The sequence below is a fragment of the Stigmatopora nigra genome, chromosome 12, assembly GCF_051989575.1.
Source record: "Stigmatopora nigra isolate UIUO_SnigA chromosome 12, RoL_Snig_1.1, whole genome shotgun sequence".
NCBI classification, from domain to species: domain Eukaryota; kingdom Metazoa; phylum Chordata; class Actinopteri; order Syngnathiformes; family Syngnathidae; genus Stigmatopora; species Stigmatopora nigra.
The window spans coordinates 6,023,724-6,049,119 of record NC_135519.1 but is presented as its reverse complement, the minus strand read 5'-3'; the positions used below and the strand labels follow the sequence as shown (position 1 = coordinate 6,049,119).

Sequence of the window (25,396 nt, the reverse complement as noted above, 5' to 3'; positions counted from 1 at the left end):
CCAACTGTAAACTCCTTGAATTTCCTCATCCCCTTCACATCCTTTGTGGTGATAGTTGGCACCAAACTTCGAGCCATTTCCTGAACAGACGTTTTATATTCTAATACCGAGCCTTTCCCCACGTGTGGTGGGGACCGTCGTCTTCCCTTTTCTGTTTACCGAGCAGCAAAAAGCAAAGACCGCAAGCCAATGTGGCTCCTCATTCTTACCACTGACGATAGAATAATTCCACAAAGCCAACTAACACGGGGATGTTTCAACTTTCCCACAGCAGGTTTTCCTGACGTTATTTTGTTGTGATGTCATTGTGGTTTATGAAAAAACAACCTGAGCGTAGTCTTCAAAAACTACTGTCAACATCAATGGAATGCATTTGATTCTTCAGCCCAACTTGCAGCCGACTTTTACAAGCTACAAAACAGTCATCATGCCAAAAGATGACATTGTACATAAAGCTAAAGAGTCATATGGCAAATCTTGTAAATAGCTTAAATTATCTAAAAGGAAGCAGAACTTGAGTACAGAAAGTAAGAGAGGAAGAGCTTGGTTTTATTTTCCCCAACTCCAGATTCCTGGATAATGACTGGGCTGTAATATAGCTGTGCGCCTCAATTGGCCAAATGAAACAGGAGGCTAGCCAGGCCAATGATGTTTATTTCTACCCATTTTTCATCGTTCCCCAGAATGAGCCTTATATTTGTCAGAAAGCTCAATGTTTTCTTCTCTTATTAGCATTTGATACCCCTTGATTTGTGTGCATTCAGTAAAGGCATCATTCCAAATTGTGGTTTCCAAGCCAGTAGAGGGGCCATTTTCCAAAAGAATCCCCACAAACCACAATTGTATTTGCTCTAGCCCTAAATGCTGACCAGAGTAAGGGTCTGTTGGTTCTGCACAAACTGTTTTTTTAATCCATATTGTCTTTTTTAGTTCATTAAATATGGACATAAACTTGTAAAAATAATGTAAAAAAAAGTTTATCTCCAAATTTCAATGGCTTAATCCACCCTGAAAAATAGTCTCTTTGCATAAGGTAACATGAAACGATGGGTTCCCAGTTCAAGAACCACAGTGACTGAATGACAGTCAGGAGGCAGAATGCCATGGCACATTACTGAGGCCATCCATAATCTTGTTTGTATAAAGCTAAAATTCATATTTGCCATGAGCAGGGATTCTGGACTTTATTTGGTTTGATTTGCAGGCGCCACGAAGAAACCACAAAGGCAAAACCGAGACCTAAATGTGCTTTTTGACACAAACACTTTCCAAGCACAGAGCAATCACAAGAATATTTCAAACAATTGTGGTTAACCATCAATTGTCTCGAGGCACTCTGAATTCACAGCAAAGGAATTGTTGAGTTGAATATCGTTCCATTGGCCATACTCAACATATTAAGCATTGGTATCAGGATATAATGTTATTATTCACATATGCAAGGACTAACACAACCTAATGGACAACAATGCTTGGCTTTGTGACTGTTTGCAGTACCATTTTTGGGCCACCTGTCTTACATAAAAGTCCTTTAAATTAACATTTTCAATGAACCTACTTTTGTTTTTGCCTGTGAACAATTGCTTGTCAGCCCTCTGAGTGTTTTTCTCTACAATGACATCATTCCCTTCACACTGGTGTGGGTCCGTCGACTTTATGAAGCTATAAATATCAAGCGTTTTACCATCTTAATTAGGCACCAATTTTTAGCCGTCTTCCACAGGCCAGCTCACCATCAGATGCCAAGCACCCCCCTCGACAACAAGGGCAGCATTGAAGAGGCCAAGATTTAAAGCTCTGCAAATATTGACTGCTTCATGGCTTTCATGAGCCTGGCCAGGGAGTGAATAACTCCAACCTCCACCTGTTTTCTCAGCAGCTTTGCCACATCCAATAGAACACAGGATGGCAGTTTCCTTGCTGGAGATAAATGAGATTTAGGTTGGAAAAACACCAGAGAGAGAAGGAGTGAAGGAAGATTTAGATTCTCCAAAAGAAGACAGCGCACGTATGAGAGGAGGCGAATTGGTCAACTCCCACCACCGCCTTAAGATTTGACTCTATTCACATGGACCCATTAGTATTCTAATGCCAGTGGGAATATGTATGAACGCTTTCAAGAGAATTGAGATACACAGGCCTGAGCCAGAGAGGCAGAAGAAAGACAATGAAGACAGGGAGGACAATTTATGTGTTTGGAACAAGATTGAGCACAAAAACATGGAGGTGGTAAATGATGTCATTATATTTAAGACGTCCCTGTTTCTATTATTCTTCCGATGCATTACAATATGCCATATATGTAGATCATATCGGGCTTTGACAAAGGGAAATTGTATTTCCGAACAATAAGGCGTAATGGAATTTAACAAAGGAGTTTTATTTTCATAGATAAGGGACTCCGGATATTAAGACATATTAATTTATTCAATACACTGTCATTGTCATTTATTCTTTACCTTCTAACATTGCTAGTATTGTTTTATTATTTAAAGTTTTCTATTGGTTTAATTGTTTTATGTTCTACTTAGAGAAACAATTTAATATTTGTACTTCAATTATTCATCTAATGGCCCAATTGCACATTAAAGAAACATGTTTTGGGGAAATAGTTCTAACACGACTTTCAATGGTTAAAATGAGATTTTCCCATTTTAAAAGACAGTTTTCCAACCTGTAAAAAAATGTTTTAATTCTGTGTTCACAATGAATGTCCCATCCTACACTATGAGCCAATTACGCAATCAGTTATTTGTCTTTGTCCAGTTTTACTCAGCTCAATAGGCAACGTAAATTAAGGTTTAACTCTTTGTATTTGACGTTTATATCTTCCCACTTGTAACTTTTGGCTTACTCCTACTAACAATATCTTCTACTTATCACACATCTGGAGTTGATGCTTGTGGAAACTTTCACCATATACAAATTGGAATTATATTAGATATTCGTCTTACTGTTGTTTCCAGGGACACAATGCTTCTCCTCCATTCCGGAGCGGTTTGGTGATAGTGTGTTGAATCTGGGTGACAGCCCTCTCCCCCCTGCCCGGACCTATTCAATAATCCTCAAGAGAAAGAAAGAGCATTTAGGATGAGATATGCTTAATCCAGGGTGGCCTTGCTCACAAAAGACTCTGGCACCTCCTCTGGTTTGCTAGCTTCAGCTGATTTGGGAGGCCTGCCGTGGGTCCAGTGCAAACATGTACCAATAATACGTGCCTAAATCACACTGGAGCTGAAAAGAGACATACAGTTTAGACACACATGGGATAAAATATATTGAGTGGAATGAGACAGACTAAATCAGTAGACTACAAATCTGGAGGGGGGAGGATAAAAAGAAGACTTTTAAATGTGAATGTATATACTTTCCATTCTAGTGGTAAAATACTACTCAAATGACTTACCTTAATTACTTAAAAAATGACATACTGTTTCATGCTAAAATAAATCTCACCCACCTTAAATATCTTTGCAGGGAGATACTTGGATCTTTTTTTTAATTTTTCAGAATAAAGACCAAGGAATCAAGTCATTGGCAGTTAAAAGGTCCATTCAGACCTCATATGCAGTAAGGCACGTAGACCTGCATTAGGTCCAAGGCTCCAGGGCCTGCCATGCTGTGTCATCTAACATTACGAACGCACTACAAAACAGCTGAACCATCCAGATCACTTATTTTGACACAGAGTCTACCACAATACTAATGCTGCTCGTTCAATGTGGCCTCCACCAAGACTAACTTTTCCTGACAGTGCCAGGTGTGTGTGTGTGTGTGTGTGTGTGTGTGTGTGTGTGTGTGTGTGTGCATAAAACTTGAAACAATCTTAGTGAAACTCCAATCCTCTTAAGTAAGAAAAAGCCCCTGTGAGTCACAACATTAAATCATAAACGAACAACAATTTAGATTCTGGATAACGCTTGTGGATTTGTAACGAGTGAAACCTATTTTAAGGAGCAGTCAACAGCATTTTGCAATGCTGTCCTTAAGTTCTAATTCTTAATGTTCGTTCATTTGATGTTAACCCTTCCTGTTCAAATGGATTTGAAATCTATTAGTGACAAAGTCATTCAAATTCTCAGGACTTGAGCGATGATTGGACATTTATCATCATCACTGGCACTGAAAGAGTTGAGGACACGGTCTTATTGTAAAAAGGTTGAGCTTAAAGAACATGGAAAAGTGTTGAAGACTGATCGTTAACAGTGTTCTTGGTTTGGTTGAAGGCAGACAGGTTTGAACTTGTACAGGATTGTGAGGGGTTCACGGAAAGGATGGTAAAAAGAAGAAAAAGAAGTCCAATCCTTTCTTTCATAACACACATTTTCTTTGAATGTTTATAGTATATACTTCACCATGCTCATTGCTTACAAACACCAGATAATGCTTTTTTCAATACGTCAGATAAAACCAACGGCCTAGGGTCCAATAGGCTACAGAATTACCACTTTATTTCAGTTTTGAAAGAAAGCACAAACGCCAAAGACCATGAATAAAAAATGGCCCTAATGTTACGAATTGCTGTCACGATATGGTTAATTATGAGAATGGGATTTTGCGCTATAATGTCAATTATAACAGAAATAAAGTTTCTGCTCCTTTAGCAATAAAAAGACAAACCCTTATACATTACTTAACCATGAACTCATTTAGAGGACCAAATGTTTTCAAAGTTATACATCAACTATATTAAATAAAGACATACAGTACCTGATAAATGAGGCCTAGCAATGAAGGGCTAGATGGATAAGATTGCAGTGAAAAAATATGTAGAGTGAGAATACGGACGGAGAGGGGCAACTGAAAATCTAATCACAGATAAAGACAAAATCCCCACATTTCCACTAAACAGTACAGTTTAAGTTCTTCTTTCTTGCCTTTTCATTGTGGGGAAGGCAAGATGGTTATTGGCAATTGAATAATACGCAATCATTTTCAATATTGTCACAAGCCATCATATTCACGATCAAATTTGATATATTTAGCCATTAACAGAAGGATGGAAAACATCAAATCTCCTCATTTTAATAGCACGTTTGTTTACGAGAGGACATTCTGTTAAGTTCTGCTATATGGGAACCAAACCCTGATTGGTTGAAAAGGAGGAGTGAGTGGCAGACTGTTGTTTCTGAGCTAGATTTTTAACAGTATAAGGTTAGGCTCGGTAGAGCAATATCTTTTCAGCACAGTTCTGCCCAATCAAGTTAGCATATTCCTTCACCTCTGTCTCATCATTGGAGCCTTTCTGTTTGCGGGAATAGACAGCGTAGGGCATTACGGTCCGTCTGTGTAGCACCAGAGTTCTTCCGACATCTTTTAAAATCCAAGCATCTCCTAGAGACAAAACATACAGGCTCCATTAATATGAAGCAAGTATAAACATTTGGTTAAAGTTACTTTTCGTAATCAAACATTTACAAACGTGAGCACACAGTGTTCTAAATCACTAGGCATGTTAGCATGTTTGCAGAGAACATGTTGCAAATCAGGAATAGTTTTTAAACGTAATTACCCGACCTTGCATAATTTTGAAGGGTTACATTAACACACATTAGCAAATGAGAAGGAAATTCAGTATACCACAGTAAATTCCACCATCTCTCGCCTCTGAGTGACTTGGCAAAGTAGGTTGATTGTTCCGAGAAGCAGTTGAAGGAGCAATTTAACTCCAGACAACAATATAACTACTCTCTTCCCTAAAAACTAGTGGCAATGTTAGCCTGCCTTGTTTATGTGGCCTTGCTCCATGCTTGCGTGCCAAACTCAGCATCTCATTAGGTCCCATATCATACAAAGCCAGCATCTATTACGCTTGTGAAAACACTGTTAATACCAAAAGTGCGTGTTCAGTTCAATGTGGTCCTCTGGAGAGGTGGTTGGGGAAAAAAATGTGAAAAATGATGACCTTCTCTTTGATATTAAAATCTCCACCTCCCAGAGAGAAGGGCTAAGCCAAAGTACTCACAGCCGGCGCCAGTAGGAAGAGTAAGAGAGAGCACACAGCAGGGAAAAGAATGAAGTATGTGTACAACACATATTGTGACACCAGGAGGTGTTTATACTGAAGATTTCTCAGCTTTCATTAGCATGTCAGTGGGATTTGTAATGATAATTTTCAGCAATTTTGGCCATATGCCATTGCATATGGTTTTTAAAACAATTTTAAAAATAACCTTCTGAAATTGGATGCTGTTGATTCCAAGAGTTCAAGATACATCTGGAAAAGTTATTCAGATGCCCATTTATGCCACATTAACACCACATCCCCAGTTTCTCATTTTAAAAAGCATTCCTGAGTTCTATTCTTCATAGACTTCCATAAAAGAGCAACCACAGCTTGTGTGTTTCGAGTGAGCTGTTACGTTTTTGCCAATTATACAGAAATTGATCTACTCTTGGTTCTCAGCAAAACATTCCGTGGCTATTATGTACCACAGCGGCCTCACACCGGCTTTTCATTTGAGAAGAAATTTGAAGGCCAAACATTTTGAACTGCCTACATTGTGGCAAGGCACACAATACAAATGGAAGCCACCACTGACATCAAGGTCTGGAGTCTACAAAGATTTAGCAAAAACAAGAAATGTGTAATAAAAAAATATAAAAAAAAGCATATTCAATCATTTATGGTGTGGCTATAAATGACTGCATATGCAGAAATAAAAAAAAACTTTTAATGATCTTTTTAAAACAAGGTTGGATTCATCTGTCCAATCATCTGTCAAATAATTTTATTTCAACTGTCTTGACAAAAATTGAATAGAAAAAAAAATGTCAATTCAAAAGCTCTGACCTCATTTTACCTCATGTTAATAATCAGTGACAACCACTTAAGCTAGACACCCAGGGTAAATTATCACTGTCCTTCTGTTCAGAATATGTTCTGTAAACATTGCACAGACTTTGTGTGTAGTCACACACAGCTTTTCTATTAACCTCCACTTTAATACAGACCAGAGCTCAGAGTGGAGCCATAACACCATTCGCCTCCTTTCACTTGCAGCAATCCAAACATCCGTTGTGAATATAAACATCTTCCTTCGGCTTCCATGTTCTATCTATCGCCTCATTGATGCACCATCCTCAGTTTGAGTGACTCCAGATCGTCTCTGCACCGCCTTTTCCGTCTATCTTCCGGACGTTCAGTGACATACTGCTTTGAGGTCACTGCTTTTAAGCATCCGGGTTCAAGGGTCGGTGGAAGAGGAGTGGTGAGGGTTGATCTGGGAGTGAGAGGGTCATGGCTAGAGTTGGAGGCTTTGACACCTCACCACACTCCTCGCTCTTTTAATCCATTTCAAAACTTCAAGACACGTTTAACATCAGATGCTGGTCAAAGGCATACCATTGAATATTTCTTTGGATGTGACTACTTCCTTTAACCTTTTGCTGAAAATCCATGGGTATGAAAAGAAAGAGGCCAAAATGACAGTGTAACGTAGAGACATTCTTTCAGTGAATGAGCAGGGTTCATGATCTTATGTCAGTAGGTTTCATTTCTGCTGGACACCTTCCTGGGGTGTATGGAGGCATGGCAGAAAAGGCTGGGAAAGTGTTTTAGACGCCAGGAGAAGAAAACTTCTTAATGGTTGTGTGGATTTGAAATATACCTTTTGATGACTTCAGTTAAATGTGTATATGCATATTAATAAAATAAGGAAATATGGCTGAATGTTAGAATGAGTCAACCAAGGTGAACAACAAAATTGTGGAACCCCAAGAGATTGGCTCAAAATTTTCAGTTGGTGTATGTTACCCAACTGGTCGCTGCACGTTCGTTCAAGGGGTTGACCCCTCGGCAGGAACATTCGTTGCTGTGTTTATTCAGTAGAATGGACAATGAACCTTGCTATTTTTCACTCTCTCAAATAAACATTGATAGTGAATGTGTGAGATAGTTTATATTGGTTGTGCCGAAAAAGTAAATATCGTGCAAGCACTCATGAAAGGCCACATTGAGTTCTTAGTGAATTACTGAAACTAGTTTGATGGATGTGGGACGGCTTTGAATGGTTAATCAAACATTTACAATTTCCTATTTATATGTTAACTAAAAGTACCCAATATCATACACACCACTGGGCTAAGGGCATTGGTTGAAATTAAAAAGGTTTTTGCCACTAATTCAATCACAAAATAACATCAATCATCACCTACGTCCAACACATAGGCTTAAATTGTGTGCTATGTTGTCATTACGACACATGGAAGGCCATTTCGGTCACACCACAGGGCGTATATTTCTGGAATACTACTCCAAAACCTCCACACCAACAGCTGCCCAAGCCCACAAGCATGGCAACAAGGCTGGCCGAGAACTAAATATTCAAAGGACCAGCACTGAAACATGTTGACAGTAAGTTTGAACAGTGAGGCCTTAAATAATGTCTGTCTCTGGCCAAGATCAACAGACTATGGAGGCATGGAGGCACCACAAACATAAACTTGTCATAGCAAATATAAACTCTGACCATGACACATATTCAGTGTTAGTGTCTACTGGTGGATTAAGGCTATTAGTTCAATGAAAATGCCTGCCCTGACTATCTGGCCAACGAGGTATTGAAAGGGATGTAAATGGCTGGGATTTAATTATGTTTTAACGATTTTAAGTCTTTACAGCTAAGAAATTCACTTAAATGCTATCACGTAACATGACAATACTTTTGTGTTATTGTACCTTCATCACAATTCGGGTTGAAACGTGCATATCGAGAATTCTCCAGGTGTGGAAGGCATTGCTCAATGTTGATCCAGGCATAGGTTTCTGGGCAAAGTAGATCTGAAGGCCGATACTGTCCCTGAAAAGTAAAGGTAAGACAAGCCAAAAGGATAAGTTTGATCACAGAGTACAAACAAACACATGTTCACAAATGTTCGTCACTTATTTTTGGATGAAATGATTTGCGCTGCTCAACAATAGTCATTTACAGACAAACCGACAAAGACTTGTCTGTGTGCATTGTCAGCAACTAGAACAACACAGCAAAGCAAAAAATCTATTCATGTTTAAACTTGACAAAATTAGGAACTGCAATCTTTGGAAACCATCTCTAACCAGGCACTCAACCCTTTAAGGTCAAAGGTGAGACAAGTTGTAAACAGCCCCCCGCAGGTAACCCATTTTAAGGGTAAAGGCTGAACACAGGATTTAGACTCTTTCCTTTGTTCAAGCCGTGTTCTCTTTGTCTATGCCATTACAAGTAGAGGAGAAACGTGAAATTAAACCAGTACTGCACATTATGACAAGTGCTTCTACAATTGATGAGTCTGCATTTGACTAAAAGAACAGAAATGATGGAGAAAAAAAAGAGATATTTTTATGAAGGACCTGCCTTCTTACAAATATTTCGAGACGAAAAAAAACTCAGCAAATGTATGCTGTGGGTAAAGAAAAAGATGTAAGTCAACATATACAAAGCATGCTTTAAGTGCTTGTGCTAACAGACACAGGCATAGTAGGAATGCTCTGAAGCTCTATTCATAATAGACACACATTGATCTGTTGCTCATCATATTGTAGCAGCCTACAGCTTTCTACAACTGTCAGCACAAGTAGTTGACACTCGCAAACTCTAACTCACCGATGTTGACTCCTTCAACACTGTTGGAAAACTCACCTTTAAAAACACAGGTGCATAATGAGACAGGCCTCAGACATGGAACAATACCCCAAAAAATATTCCTATGCTATTTTTTTTTAAAGATATCCGGGTTTTGGAAAAGGCCAAAATAAAGTCATTTGACCTTAAGTGACAATAAATACTGATTAACAATGTATATGTAAGCAATGAAAAGCATTACCAAGTAGCAGTCTCACAAGTAATGTGTAAGAAAATGAAGTTGACTTTAAATTCAAATTAACCTAATGCGTTCATTATTTAGGTTTATTTATTTTTTATAAATTGTTAAAAAAAAAGTTTCATGAAGTTAAGGTTCCTGTAATTTGGACTAAAATGGCCCTTAAGATTGCTGAGATGAGATACAATCCATCAACATGCCTCGTTTTCTTTTCATTCCATCCTGGCATGTCTAGACACATGGATTCAACGCTAGGCTTTTTGAAAGCCTTTTTGGGTCAAATTCCGCCAATCTTAGTCGTATTAAAAATAAATAAAAAACAAACAAACATGAGCAATCACCCATCAATCCTTACCCTTTGCAAATACACAACTTTCCCAGTCTCCTAGTCGTTGAAAAAAAACACACTCAAGCCCAACAAAGTGGCATAGCCCAGACACGAGGCCGTTGACGGACACACATAAACAGCACGATGCACAAACACTGACATGCACCTAGAAAAATAACACGAAGGGCCAAGAAGCCTGGACACTAGGATAGCGCCACTGAAAGACATTTCCAAACAAGACATGACTGTGAAAGGGGCCCCACACAGACTCACACACCCACTGCAGTTTGCAACAATATGTGTATTTATGTAACGGTGGAGGTCTTTTTGCAAAGGCCCTGAACATGTCTGGAGTCTATGTTTTGGGGGAGATTTATATTGTGGGCAGCAGTTTAAACACACGGAGTCTGCTTAAGGCTTTTTCACCCGAGTCAACACATAACCACAGAAGAGCCTTCAAATAAAGTATCCATGCTGCGGGCCCCAAGACAGCCCTCATAATCCCTACAGCTACCCACTCCACCCCTAGCACTGCCTCGCCCAATAGTGTGTCATGGCTCCATGGATGACAGGTTAATGAGGAGAAAATATTTTTATAGGATCACATTTCAACTGACTCTTGAGAATTAATGGCATAGCTGTTAGGGGTATCAGTTCACAGCTTTAGCACTTGTATCTCTTTATCACTTTTGGTTTTTACAGGCAGGCAAGCCTGACATCTGTCTCAAACTGAAAACATTTTAGCAACAAGTGGAATTACAACACCCAATCTTGGATCGTATTAGGAGCCCAACTGACTCTCTCCACAACACAAAATAATGATTTGTAATAGTGGTTCAGAAGCTCTAAAACAAAAGGATCTCAACGCATTTTGACCAATTTTTGAGACAAAATGGCACAGATGTAACAGTTTTTAAAAATAAATAGTGGCAAAGGTAATGCTAAGGCAAACACCTCTGGTTGGCAGCTAGAGGGCTCTGGATCTGCTCAGCATGACACCATCTCTAAACTTTCACTTTCAGCCCTACGACCTTCGCACCTCCCCCTCGGGCTAACCATGGTAGCACTCACACCCCCAACTGCATCATTCAATCTAAAGTGCGATGGAATCTCCTCCTGACCTGACCCATTGAACTTTGCTCTGTCAGACCCTCACCCTGTCAGCACTGCTCCCGGGGGTTGCCAAGTGCTGGCTGCCACAAGACCAGCTTGTAGTCTGTTAGTGATTTGTTAGATACACAACTACAACACCGTGTTGATGTGGCAAAAAAAGGCGAAAAAAAGAGGGTAATGTTAAAATATTTAAACAAATGTCTATGTTGAGAGGTTCACCATTGGTGGTCGCCTATGGAGTTAAGTCAGGCACAATTAGAGGGTTTGTTAGAGAGGCTGGGTAGATAGAGCAAGGTGAAAAAGATTCTAAATCCAGTTCATACTGTAGCACAAGATAAAATGGAAGATAAAAATCAAACATGCTGAGTATTACCTAGGGAACGAAAAGTACACAGTCATTGACATTTTAGACTGCCCTATAGGAACAAAAAGACGGAAAACAATAACATAACATTCTTGAAAAGACATGGAAATCCCATATCTAGATAACTGAAGTTTTGACTACTCATTCTTAATCTACCTAGATGAAAATGTTAAACAGAGAATCCATGAAAGGCACTTTTGAGAAAAACGTTTCAGAATGGGTCAGACCTTTCGGCTCATTTAAGGTTCAACAGTTTCACCTTCTGCTGCCCACAGATCAACATCACAAGGCCAGGGAGTGCCAAAAGAGTAGGGACAAAAGCCAGGGGCAGGATGTCACGTCCATCCACAAAACCACCAGCCAAACCAGGAGGGCCCTGTGGGACGAGCAGTCTCAGTTTTGACAACAAAGGAGATGGCCTGACACTGGCCAGGCAAACTCCTTTTCTGCAGTGGCCTCCAAATCTTGAGTGATACCACTCTCGGGTGCTGCTACTTTTCAGATATATTTCACACCCATCGCCCTTGGGCCTTTTCTTGTCTAAACATCTCTATGTACACAAAAATTGCCAAAAATAACAGTAAGGTGAAGATAATCAAGAGTGCTTTGTGGAATGGCTTCATTAAAATTTACATGCAGCCTGTCTATAATCATAGAATAACATTAGATCAGAGTATTCCACTATGCTGCAGTTTGGTAAATTAGTACGGTCTCAATGAAATATGACAAAAGGAATTGAGTATGATGAAGATGAGTCGTATTTAAGAATCTTTTAAAGTATCCAACTGTGTTCAATTGTTGGTTTGATTGATGAAGAAGTGCAAAACAGGATTGAGATCCAGAAACGGGTAATGAGGCGGGGCATCTTGAACAATTGCACAGTATGTGTGCGCATGAATGAACCACTTGAACACATATGCAAATAAACAATGTAGGAAGAGATGTGTGTAAACACGAAACAAGCAGTGGGTGGATGGGAGGGTTTCTGCGGAGCCCAATAACCTAAAGTGGGAACTCGGCAACCTTTTCACCCTTGTAATGTGTTTAGATTAGATTAGATCAGAACTTTATTTCATCCAGTATTAGGGAAATTTCCTTGGTTGCAGTAGCAAGACAGACACACAAGACATTGTAGAACTAGGTAAAAAACTATGTTGATGAGAGACAAACCCACCTTGTACCGCATTTTAGGACAGGAGTGAATGTAAAAGCCCAGGTAGTAGTGGGACAGTTTTGGGGACTGTTTCTGCAGCTGCCTTGTGAAAGCAATCTCCCTAAAATAGAAAAAAAAACATTATACTTTTTTTTATATCTGTAGCATGTAGATTATTATGAAACAAAACAAAATATCTCAGAGCAACTTTTCTCACAACATTTAATACAGGTAATATGACTAACAATGCCCTCCCTCCCCAAAAGAAATAAATATCTTTAAGCCAAACCAGATGAAGTAAGCGGAAGTAAGCAACCACATTCAAAGAAGCAGCTTTTCTTGTCTCATTTCATTAGGCAAAAACAATGAGCTCCCTTCTATATATATATGTACTCAAGCGTTAAGTACAAAAGCAGGTGATAAAAAAAGGAGAAGATTTAGAACTCTGGAGATTTATACAGCTTCTTCACATACAGTAAATGTCTTGCCTTTATCTTCCCCAATACGGTAGTCCCCTAATTGCATCCTTTTACTAAGCGTGCATTTTCTTCTTCCATCTGCTATTTCCTTCGCTATTCCATAACTAAATTCCAGCTCCTTTTGTCTCACCCTTCTGTCTACCACCTTTTATCCACTCAACTGAAGGGGGAGCATTCCCCTTCTTTCAATACTTTAGATTGAGAGAGAAAAAAAGCCTTAACATAAAATAGATGCTCTGAAAAATAAGACATGGGACAAAGCAGGCCTAGAGGAAAGTGGGGGAGAAAGATGTGGAGAGAGAGCAGGAGGGGAATATAAAAGAGCATATTGGAGAAAGCAAAAAGAAGGCTGAGGAGAGGCAGCTACAGCGAGGTGCTAGAAGGTCACCCACTTGCTGCCAGGTTCCTGGGTTCCCATCCCCTCTCCACAAAAGGCCTGAATTGAGAGAGGGGCGTCAAGAGAAGTAAGGGGTCCATTCACAAAAAGCTCTGCAGACCCCCCTCCTTTCTCTTGAGCCCTTCACACCCCCATCTCACCCCAATGGAAGCAGCTTGAGTTTACTATTATACCCTCTTCAGCCATCTGACACTCCAGCACAGGCCAATTATCAAGCCCTGATGAGTGCATGCGTACATAAGTCCCCCTCCAGCACCCCCATACACACACACAAATGGATGCAAAAATGCTTAAACACAGGTGCAGCCTATTATGAACGATTAAACATTTCTAAACCGACGAAATGTGTTAATTAGTTGGGTGTGGCGTTATCTACTTTTAGACGAAAAGTGCGTGGAGGAATTTCTTTTTATATGAAAAAAGGTTGCCGGAATAACAATTAAATTCATCAAGTGCTGTTTCCCCAACTTAAAAGCCAGTTTTAGCAATGGCTAAATAATTGTGGCACACCACACAAAACTACACTAATTGCGTAGAAAATACTCAACACTACCCTCTTGAGATTTTAAATCGAAACAACACAAACAAAACTCAAACATTTCTGTAGTAACTGCCAGTGTGGATGAAATGAGAAAGTGAATTATGAAATCTTCATTGGATATAAAAAGTTGGCTGCATAGTTGGTTCAACTATGCCGCACACACTTTTGACCCTTATTTTTAATTAAGGATTTAGACTTGCGCTGAAAAAAATGCAATTAAGGGATTTTTATGGACTCAAGGACACTCAGTATTGACAGGAATTGAAACTTCTGACGGCATTTTCTTCACAGGCAACTTGGGGAGTGTAACCAGGCAGAAGAAATGATTAAAGACACCGTGTTCTCTGGCGACTGTAAACAAACAGGACTTGGGACCACTTGGCTTCCTGCTTGAAAACATCCTCCAGACTCGATCACTTTGAGTCTTGAATACATACTAAAATAAAACATGATAGAAAGCAGGCAGCCAATGTGCCCCCCTTCAACACTAGCAACGCCCACCTGTCCGAACTAGTCTCATATTTTGTGGAGCTAATACCCACAAACACAATGCAAATGCACATAATCATGATCAAACCAACATCTGCGGAATACATTAAAAATGCTTGCCTTACTTAATTGAGATGAATTTTACTGACCCTCCGAGAAATATGCCAGTAGTGTGTGCTAGTGTTCTATACGTACGAGTGCTCCAATTTCATCTTGGCAGAAAGAACTGTCGCCAGCTAAACCACAACTGGAGAACTGCCTCTGCTAATCAAATGTGAAGAAAGGAATGTTCCTGACCGGGATGATATATACAGTACAATAAGTGCCTATATAATGTACCAAAAGAAATATTTTTAGAGAGGAATTGGTCGAAAAGAAAAAGCAGTTCTGCAAATGTGTTATATTGACAGAGGCAATACAGTCTATCATTTCAAGTCAATGTTTATGGAAAATTGAATTGCCTTTTTTCCTTTTTTTTTTTAAATCAAAGTAAAAGTGCTAAAATAAACCAACGTGAGCACTGACAACCAACCTGAGAGCAGAGTAGGACCCCAGAGACAAGAAGGCAAAGTCTGGGTGGTAGTATAGGTAGACCGATGATACACAGGTAGGTAGGATATCAATCACTCCTACTGCCACAATCTGGCCATCTAGCCAGTACTGCTGGTGAAAGGAGCCATAACCCATCTCAGGCCCATCAACTGAGTACTCTGCCTGAAAAAAAAAAATACTGTGTCATTGACAAATACTTAGGTTGCTTCCAAGTAAAATTATTACACTTAATTCAATGTAGTTCCACCCACAAATCCTTTGTTTTGGTGTAGAGATGCTATACACCGAATCTATCAGCAGTTCTTACACATTGCGTAGATGTACAGTAGCCTCACATTTAGGCTGCTAATGACTCCCAAATGTGAATAGTAAAAGCAGGTTGGTATTGGCGACAGATGCACTCCAGCAGAGAACTTTTTAATAGTCATCTCACTAGATAATTTGCAGCTTTTGTCTGTGTCTGCTCTTACCCTGTGTTACAAAAATGAGGTCTTCATTATGCTTTGTAGGTACATAAATGTATCACTTGTGTTAGCAATGAGTGAGACCACTGTGCAATAGAATACATGTGTGTGTGTGTGCATATAAACTGTGGCATAATTAAGTTGTGTAATGATAGGAATGCACGGAGTTAGTCATTCCATCCCATTTCAGCACACAAAATACTGTCTTTTTTGTAATTTAATGTGCCGGTCATGGAGTTGAAATGAAAAAAAAATGTTCTCTAAGTGAAACAACATTGCATTCCCCATCATGGTATCATGCTTTGCAACTACAAATGTGCAGAATTTGGTGTTTGATCAAATGCATTATAGTCATAAAACAGATGACTAATGACACAAAGTTATATGCCTTTGAAATAGAAATTTGAGAGATCTTATTAGTAGTATAACTTCAGTTTTGCTTTCCAACCATTTCAAATCAAAACGTCCAATGAATCTCCCTGTTTTCGGTGACATCAACTACAATAAATTTCTTCAACTTCAATTGTGTAAGTACAGTAAATTAATTATTTTCTGGGCATTAGATAAGAGGCGGATAATTTGTAAGTGTTGATGTCTTGTACATGGCACATTAAAGATGACTAACTGGTAATCTGCCAATAAAATCAAGGGGGGAATTAAGAGATGCTGTCTGTGCGTGAGCATGTAGGTCTGTGCAAACTTGGGTGAAATGTCCATCTGTAAGGAGGCAGTCTGTTATTACTTGGCACAACTTCTATGAAAAACACAGGAGTCTTTGTCAGAAGTCTAAAAAAAAACCTTGGCTCCGTGGGTGTGTGCATGCGTTTAGTGCTTAGTGTGTTCAGAAAGATACATTTTCATCACTCCACTTTGAATGTGCATGAATTCTAAGCGTTCAGTAGAAGTAATAGCTGTCTAAGTTTCTTTGTTTGTTCATAGGTTCATACCATGTTCAAGGCTGATGCTCTCTTACTAACCTGCCTGTCACCTCATAAGACATCCTAATGGTTGTGTCCTTGCCACTGTAACAACAATTTTAACTTTTCTGGAATGCTTTAAGTCACCCGAGAGCATCCTGTGCTTAACTAAATCACTTGCATATGAGCAGTAGGCTTGTGACAATAAGGGGGTAGTTTTATTTTTTTTTAGGCTGCATTACTCATATTCGGGTTGACTCTTACTCTATAAAAGTAGCTTATAATGAACTTGTTTGCATTATGAAGTTAGGGCCATAGGATAGTGTAAAGGCAGTAAGGGACAATGTGAAAATGCTTTAGGTTTAGATTACAATTACCATGAAATCTAAGAAAAACTACATGTAAAGCCAATGTGTATGTATTCTTTTGAAATTTTGTGATAACATATATTGACATCATCAAAATAACTTGCTTAAAAAAGATGGAGCCTGCATGTTCATTAAGAGGCTGCTGGCTTCAGTCGTAATATGAACATCTGCCTAGTACATTCTACAGCACACACCTCATCTGAATTCACCAGGGTCATGTGAAATGACACATGCATGGCTGCTGTTCATCACGTTAACCAGTGGCAGCTCGTGGAGTTTGCAAGTAGGGTGGGTCACTATAAATAGTAAAGATTTGAACTTACCTTCAACCTATCTTCAAAATTGCTATTAATTCAATAGTGTATCCACCTAGTCATGAATGATACTATGTTTTTTACATTTATATTATTATAGGTTCCTTATATTATGATATATCAAATGTTATTGTTATGTTAATATTTTCCTATATTCATATTACTCGTATAATAATTCATGTTTTCATAATTTCGATAAATTCTTCCACTTTGCAACATGTGCTTACAGTTGGTATGTGGGTTGGTGGTATCCTAGCCCCCTCTACTTACTACCCTTCATGATGTACAACCAAATATGAAATACCCAAAAATGATTGCTGTGTAAGAAAATGCAAATGTATTTTTAAGACATGCACTACTATACATGGTCTAATTTAATACAAAACTTCTGCAAGGTATGTTAAAATGAATACAACTGTAAGAAAAAAAAAGTAGTAGAATGATAAATTTTTGCATAGATCTATATAAATACCGGTCAACGTGAACTCCACACACCACGTGGTGAGTGTATGTATTTTAATAGCCCTCACATTGGAAACAGATGGAAGCCGACACGCAGAGGCAGAACAGAAAAGCCACATACAATAACTCTGACATGAGAGGGGAGGGCTGGGTGGGAGATCAGAGACAGGAATAAAAACAAGTTGGGCAACAGGGGGTCATACGAGCGGAGCTGGCATGCTAAATTCATCTGTGGAAAGTGAGTGAAAGCAGCACATGAGAGGGAGTGTGCCCCAAATTGTGTGCGTCCAAAGGGGCTGTTCAATGTGCGTGGCCAGCTTTGATGAGGTGATAAAAGCGTGTCACCTATAAACGCTAATGATGATCATTAAAGAAGACCTGAGGGAAGCCAAACTACAAAACTACAGGGATTTGGGGGGACCTCAATATAATTCAATTGGAAGTTCTATGCATCCATCCCCTGTCTGAATTCTGGTGTAATCTTCCTAAGCTAATATGACCACTGATGTTTCTATCAGTTAAAGTTCACAAAAAAACGATGTAACTGGCTGCACTCAACACCCTAAAATATACCACCATATGATTATGAATCCATACTGTAACAAATCTGTCTATTTTAATAAGAGCATATTATAGGCGCTCATATTGTTGGCCTATTTACAATCTGGACATCCAATACAGTTGACATTTTTGCAAAAGCTGCTCTCCCTTAGTTATGGTTAATAAGATAAAAAGCTTTGTGAGTCCAATGCCAAAAGCCATTGCAGGTAGACTTATATTTCTTTTGGGGCAATAATTGCAACATTTTCCAGATTGAGGCAAATATTTTCAATATGCAGCAGAAGGTTATATTCAATACAGAAATCAACTGGCAAAGAAAGAAAATGCTTACCTCTAGTGGTGAATCGCAGAGAAATCGCCGGAACTAAATAGAAATAAGAGAAGAGGGTTAGTGTTAACCTTACAAATGTGTACTAACATAAGAATAGGTCAGCCCTTAAAATGCTCTCTTTAAATATATACCCACAATCACAAAGGCCCTTCAAAAGAAAGACTGTTTGCACAAATGCAAACATTTAAAAGAGTCAAATAGACAAGAGGAGATAGTGACTGTTGGCAGGATAAGCCAAGAATGTTTCAAGCTGGTCTCGATTTTTTCTATCCTAGTAGGTGGATATAGTTGGATAAGACAATAATTGTTGCAATTTAGAGTGTTAATGCTTTTGAGAAGTATCTCACAGGGCAAGTGCAACTGGAAGACTCTTTTTTTACATGTGTAGATTTGACTATTTTCAGTGTTCTTGTGCCAGGATTGAGAGCAGTGTTTTCAGGTGACTTTCAAAACCAGTACAACTAAAAAACGGAAAATCACTGATACAAATTTCCATCCATTTATTGCAGGAATCTGCTGTGCCCCCTTTCAAAATAATGCTGGTTTTACAAGTAATAAATAACCTGCCTTTAACAAGACAAAGAATTCAGTCATTTACAGAAGACTACGGGCAGAACATTTAAGGAGGCAGTTGTTTTTCCAAACCCTCAAGAAGAATTGGCCCATTCAGGTTCATGGAAAAGTGTGGGCAAGTCCTGCGTTTTCCTGACTTAACCGTTTTCTCTTTTTATGCTCTGCGGATAGACGCAGGGGGCATGTTCATTTTATATTTAACAGAGGAAAGTGCAGTTTTTACCAATAAACTGTATTTGTGTTCTATGCAGTACGGGATAAAAAATGTGCAGTACCTCACTCTCACTACATTCGCTGGGGTCATCCCCATGAATGGCCATCTGGTATCGGCTGTACAGCGCCACAGACTGCTCATATGATGCTGAAAATCGAGGGTCCTCAAAGCTGACTGGTACTAGCCTCGCCTTCAAGCACAACGTGCAAAATAGGATAAGCAATAAAGTCATTGAGTGCTGTTTTATGTTGCTTCTGATTGCAACATAAGTCTGCTTGATCATGGTTAAAAATGCTATTGTCATAACTTGACATTACTTTTTTTACTGTTCAAAAAGTACAAATGACTAAAAACTGAATCTGAACTGTTGGAAAATAGCTTTGAAGGTGAGGCTTGTGCACGAGTCGATATCTTCCACAGTGAGCTTTCCTGACTTTAATCTCTAACTTTTGGTACTAAGCCCTGACCCCTCCTTGTTGACGTTCACCACACAAAAACCTCTATTCCGCAAATACAACACCCAATAGGTTACTTTCAGTTCAGTCTATGTGAAGTTGTATTCTCAACGTATATGTATAGGATAGAGAAATAGGATGAATATAATAATAATAACATAACCATCTCCTTATATCTCACCAATGAGACTTAAAAAGAATTGACCCCAAAAACAATTCCAGAATAAATACTCCACCAAATGACTCAAGACTTCAAGACACCTGAAGCAACACTGCTCTCACCCCTGGCGTATGGAAACATTTTCACCTCATTATCTCCCTCTTTGTCTTTCTTTGACACATACATGACGGAAAGCAAATAATTTTCACTTTCATTTACTTTTTTGTTCTAAAATGTCCTTTTAAGTCTTACCCTTGTGTATGCATCACAATACTGTGGCCTATTATGTTCTTGGACGACAGTAAGAAGAAGAATGATTCAACAAGCTGAATCAAAATGGTTCAGAATAATAATTTTCACCAACTATTGCTTGTAACATTATTATCATTTTGATTCTTATGGCTGATTTCCCTCTGCATGGACAAACATCGTCTGCCATCCCCTATGAGAAGTCCAACAGCAGCCTGACCTATGCCTGCCACCTCCTGACCTGGCTTTCGGAGTCTTTGTCAAGAGGGTCCTTGTGAATTGCCATCTGGTAGAGTTTGTACACCTGGTGGGAAGCGTCGAAAGAGGCTTTGAACTGCGGGCAAGGGGGATTGGCGCGCACTAGCCTCACCTTCAAAAAAACAATATGGGCAGAAAATAGTGAACAACAAATTGGGAAAAGTACTGCTAAAATGGTAACTCAGAGAAACAGCACCAATGAAGAATGGAAATCTCACACACACACATCCCCAAGTTTAATGGAAGGGATAAAAAAAAACAAAGTGCATGGAGACATTGCAATAATACTTGCTCATTTAACTATGTTATTGTAGAACGGATTGTTATAATAAAAACAAATGCCTTGGTAATGGTGGCTTTTAAAAGAATGATTATGCTATGAGGGGATGAAATCATGTCATTACATTGCCATCTGGTGGTGTGAGAGCTTAACATCAACATAAAGGCCAGGTATCATTTTAATTATTGTATGTATTCAATTAATAACAATGTATAACACTGTAAACACAGAGGCGATTGAGGGCTGGCTTGCCCACCCTCTTATTACACGTAAGAGTTCATCTTTGTTGAAATTATCAGAACAGCCTAATGTTTCATTCAAGTAAAATAAAATCAGCCAATGGAAAACATTATAGCTTACCTCCAGGCGATGAGAATAACTGTCAGGGCATGTCTCAGTAAAAAATTCTTCAAGTGTTTTGGTTTTGTTGGTCTGAGTGGGAGTAGAAGGCCTATTGGTCAAAGTGGAGGAGACTCCAACACTGCTATTTTTCATCTGCTCTTTCTGATGGCGGCGCTCTTTCCTTAAATCCTTAGCCTTCCGACAAGGAGGCCGGTTGGAATCTATTCCAACACCTGCACACCAGAGAGAGGGGACAGTAATAAAATAGATGGGCATCTGGCCTTTCACAAAGATCAAAGATCTTGGTTTGCGTGTACGAGTGGTTTGACATTACCACGAGCACAAGACATTGAATTTTCACTGACGACATAATTTATTATCAAGGTCACAAGCATCAAGTGTGACTGAGACAATCAATTCAATGTGGCCACGATGTCTTGTCTTATACTCCCCCAGCCTCCTCCCACTTTTTTTTCCATCACCATCTCTTGGGACTCTTGCCAAGCCCTCCAGCTTTCCTTGCATCTCATGTCTAAAGTTTATAGGCACACATCCTGTTTGGAGCAATAAGGAAACGAAGACCATTTCCTGCTTGGAAATTTGCCAAATGCAGCCAAATGCTCACTTTCTCTTCTATCTACATAAAAGAGAGGGATACCCCATCATGACAAGAGTAAAAGGGAAGCCTGGCCCACAGTTCAACTCTTGATTCTAGATTTTTTTTTCCATACTGAGCAGGCTTCTGGTCTGTGAAATGTAACTGAAAAGACAGTTACTTGGTCCATTAATTCATCAACGTTGTGTTCAAAATCCTTTTATATTACATTTAAATCCCAGAAATATTGGAATAAGACTTCTTTTTTTAACAGTATATATAAAACAGAAACACACTAGTCAACTGGTCGCTTCTGGACTATTTATGAGACCAACTAAGCCATGAACAATTCACCCCAGCTCAGGAAATCTAGAGGGGATTGCTGGAGGTCACCTCAAGTATTATATTTGATGAATATTTTTTTTTGTGAAAGACAGATGCTCCCAATTCAGCACAAAGCAATTCATAAAGCACAGCCCCCCATCCTCCCCTAAGTCAGTTCAAACTGACATACTGCTTTCAGTTTCAATTTTTTGTGCTGTTCTTTATGACAACAGCATTAAAAGGTCGTATCATTTTAAAAACAGGTGGCAGTTTGACTTTGTTTATTATTGTCATTAAAATGTCAAGACATAAACATATACCTCGAAAAGAAATGTAAGTATGTTTAATGTGCTTTAGGTCTGGGGTGAAAGGTTAGGTCAATGTGGATTGCATGTCTGCTTTTCAGACAGATTATCTGGGTTTGAATTTCTAAGACCTTGCTGTTGTAGAATAAACTGCCATTTCACATCTACTCCAGTAGACGGCAGTAATTCTCTCTTTGTTTAGAGTACATACAGAGGCCCTATGTAGAGGCAAATCAAATTCAGGACTATTGAGCAAAAAAGCAGCAACCTTAGATCAGGGATGCCCATTACGTGGATAAAAAAAAGTGTGAGCGCCCCTGCAATTAGATAATAGGTTCATCTGATTTCTTACCAGGTTTAGGAGGCGTAGCTGATGTTCTGCCTTCAGTGACAATTGCTGGTGCTTTTGTAGGTAGCTCTGGCTCCCTGGGTTTGGCTTCTGCTTCCTTCTGCTCAACTTTTGAGATAGCTCCACAGTCCACTTCTTCATTTTGAATGTCTGTAATAGCACACTCCATTCCCTTACTAGGTTCTCGGGGAACTGCTGCTTCACACACTGAATCCATTGGTTCCCCTAAGAAAAAGTGTGATGGGGGAAATTAAAAGCACTATATAATTTAACAAGCCGAGGGTAAAATTATTAAATAAACTATGATCCAAAACAAAAATATTGATGAGGATACTAACCAGTTATGCAATCTTTAGGTACTATGCCATTTGAAAGGAATTTATTGACTCTCTTTAAGATTTTCTTATGGGATTTGGAAGGCTGGAATTTCCCAGCATGGCATCTAAAAGAAAAGAGCAGCTTTGAGTAGAATACTTAATTCTCTGATTAGTAATTCAAACAATATGGGCATATACATAATTATCACATTGCGAAATAATTACCTGATGGTGTATTGAGGACAGCAGGTCTTGTTCATTATTGGTTTATAAACATATTTCCCACTTCTATTGAGAACACAAACATATGCACATAAAATAAAATACATTATACATACTCACACACCCAAATATATATGTATGCATGCAAGCATGCATCTTTAGTTGTTTTGGAAGCAGACAATTTGTTGGTACCTTCTCCATCCTCTGTCTATGAGGTCTTGGTAGTCTTGTACTGTCATGGTGTGGGACCACATGCCTGAAGAGAAAAACATTATAATCAAGCAATATACAGACAACAGTACCATATTTTACAACAGAAGTAAAAGAGCAATATGATCTTTTTGTGCTTTCATAGAGCAGTGGCTCTGAGACAGAGATAAACTGTCCAATGTTAAAATTGCAAGTACTATCACAAAAGATACAATTAAGAGGACAAGTACACCATCAGAATGTGGATGTTTTGCCAACAACAATTCCCCCAATAAACACATGCATATTTACTGTCTCTGGCAACAGCAGTTTACATTTTGATTCCCAGAACTGAAGGCGGAAATCCCAGTTCAACCTTTGACACTGTCTGCTGAAATTATACACAGATCTTGGGAGCTAGGGTGACTCACCCACTATATTTAAATATTAGATTACATTTTTCAAATTGTTTATCTTTCCAGACCTAAACTATCCATCTTGGTCCCATGTTGCGATAAATCCAGATTACCGCTCTAGTTTTAGATTAGTGACCCATTCGGTCGCTGTCTGATTTAGTAACTACTTGAATCCTCTCTATAGTAAACCTGATTTATCCGTTCTGACAGACAATGAAGCTGCTTTGTAACGGTATAAATAAAAAAAAGTTCAACGTTTCTCTACTATTGTAATTGCAATGTGAAATTTGCACTATACATAATTTTGAAGTTTAAATACATTAAGATCACTTTTTGCAGATATTTCTGCTGATCTTACTGAAACCTACTGAGATACACAGAGAGAACGTCATGCAATCATCAAAGGTCACTGAGTACTGTGCAACAACCATTTATTACAGTCAAAGTGCAAAAAACTATTATACTACTGTTATATTACAGAATGCCAGTGCTTATACTGTACCAGCAGGCTAACTTTACAGTATTAAACACTACTCCTATTACCACTTTTTATGACATAAATCACAATTTCCAACAATGTCACATCAGTGAGATACATGTAGTAGTGCATCGGAGGGCAGATCTTTGTTAATTTGATATATTAATATACATGTTTAGCGCATGCTAGCTTCAGGCTAGTCTCATGCTAGTAGGCAACACAACAGCTGTAATAAATAGCTGCTAATGTTGGAATATTTATCAATAGCAAACACGAGATCAACACTACTGAATAAAAACACATCCATGAGAATCGTGATGATCTAATGACAATTTATATTCCTGGATCTCCATTGATTGTTTTGTTTTGGATCTGACAGATAATGAAACTTTAGTACAGCCTATGGTCAAAGTACCATAGATCAGAGCCCTTCTTTACTAAAGTAGTAGTTGTATTTTCATAATGGTTGAGAATGTATACCATCAGACAAGTATAATCGGCAAATGCGTTCGTTAACAGGAAGAGCTAGTTTGTTAGCCTGGCAATGCTATCTTATAAGACACTTACCGTGAGAAAAGTTTCCCTTTTCATTTTTGCAGTAACCACAGCGATGACCATCATCCCCTCCAAAATACTCAACAATAGTATACGAATTGTTCCCTGCCATCTTCAGTGCGAAACCCGATGACAGATGATTTGAACTGAAAGAGAAACCACACCGGTGGCGTGCAATTTCGCAGAGGAAATCAAACAATTAACTACAGCTACGTTTCAATCTGTCGTGCACTCCCTGATGCTCGGAGAATTAAAAAAAGAAAAATTATAGTATGCGTTGTGTTACAAAATAACTGCGATCACACAATACTCATGACCTTTTTTTATCCTAATGTGCTTAGTGTGACGTCATCACATGTAACGCTGAAAATACTACATCTTTAATATATATATATAGTGTGCTTGATTAAACCTGATTTGCAAAATGTTCATTGTGGGGGATTTTTTTGGTCAATTATCAAGCATTTTTATCATTCAGGGA

The 25,396-nt window shown here is 38.8% G+C and overlaps 1 protein-coding gene across 2 annotated transcripts; it reads right to left on the bottom strand.

Annotated features, from left to right (window-relative positions):
- Positions 1-4,434: 4,434 nt before the first annotated feature.
- Positions 4,435-25,256, bottom strand: ate1 (arginyltransferase 1). 2 transcript variants are annotated; one of them, XM_077729320.1, is made up of 12 exons: positions 24,928-25,256; positions 23,470-23,533; positions 23,281-23,343; positions 23,077-23,180; positions 22,742-22,963; positions 21,184-21,398; positions 19,483-19,611; positions 18,635-18,667; positions 15,198-15,379; positions 12,781-12,880; positions 8,681-8,801; positions 4,435-5,334 (listed from the first exon to the last, which is right to left on the bottom strand). In XM_077729320.1, exons 1-12 carry the CDS (start codon positions 25,025-25,027, stop codon positions 5,156-5,158), a joined length of 1,512 nt encoding a protein of 503 aa, XP_077585446.1. In that variant the 5' UTR covers positions 25,028-25,256; the 3' UTR covers positions 4,435-5,155. The 2 variants fall into 2 exon arrangements, with proteins under 2 accessions (XP_077585446.1, XP_077585445.1); XM_077729319.1 differs by lacking the exon at positions 19,483-19,611 and adding an exon at positions 20,527-20,655 and having other exon boundaries at positions 24,928-25,255.
- Positions 25,257-25,396: the final 140 nt, after the last annotated feature.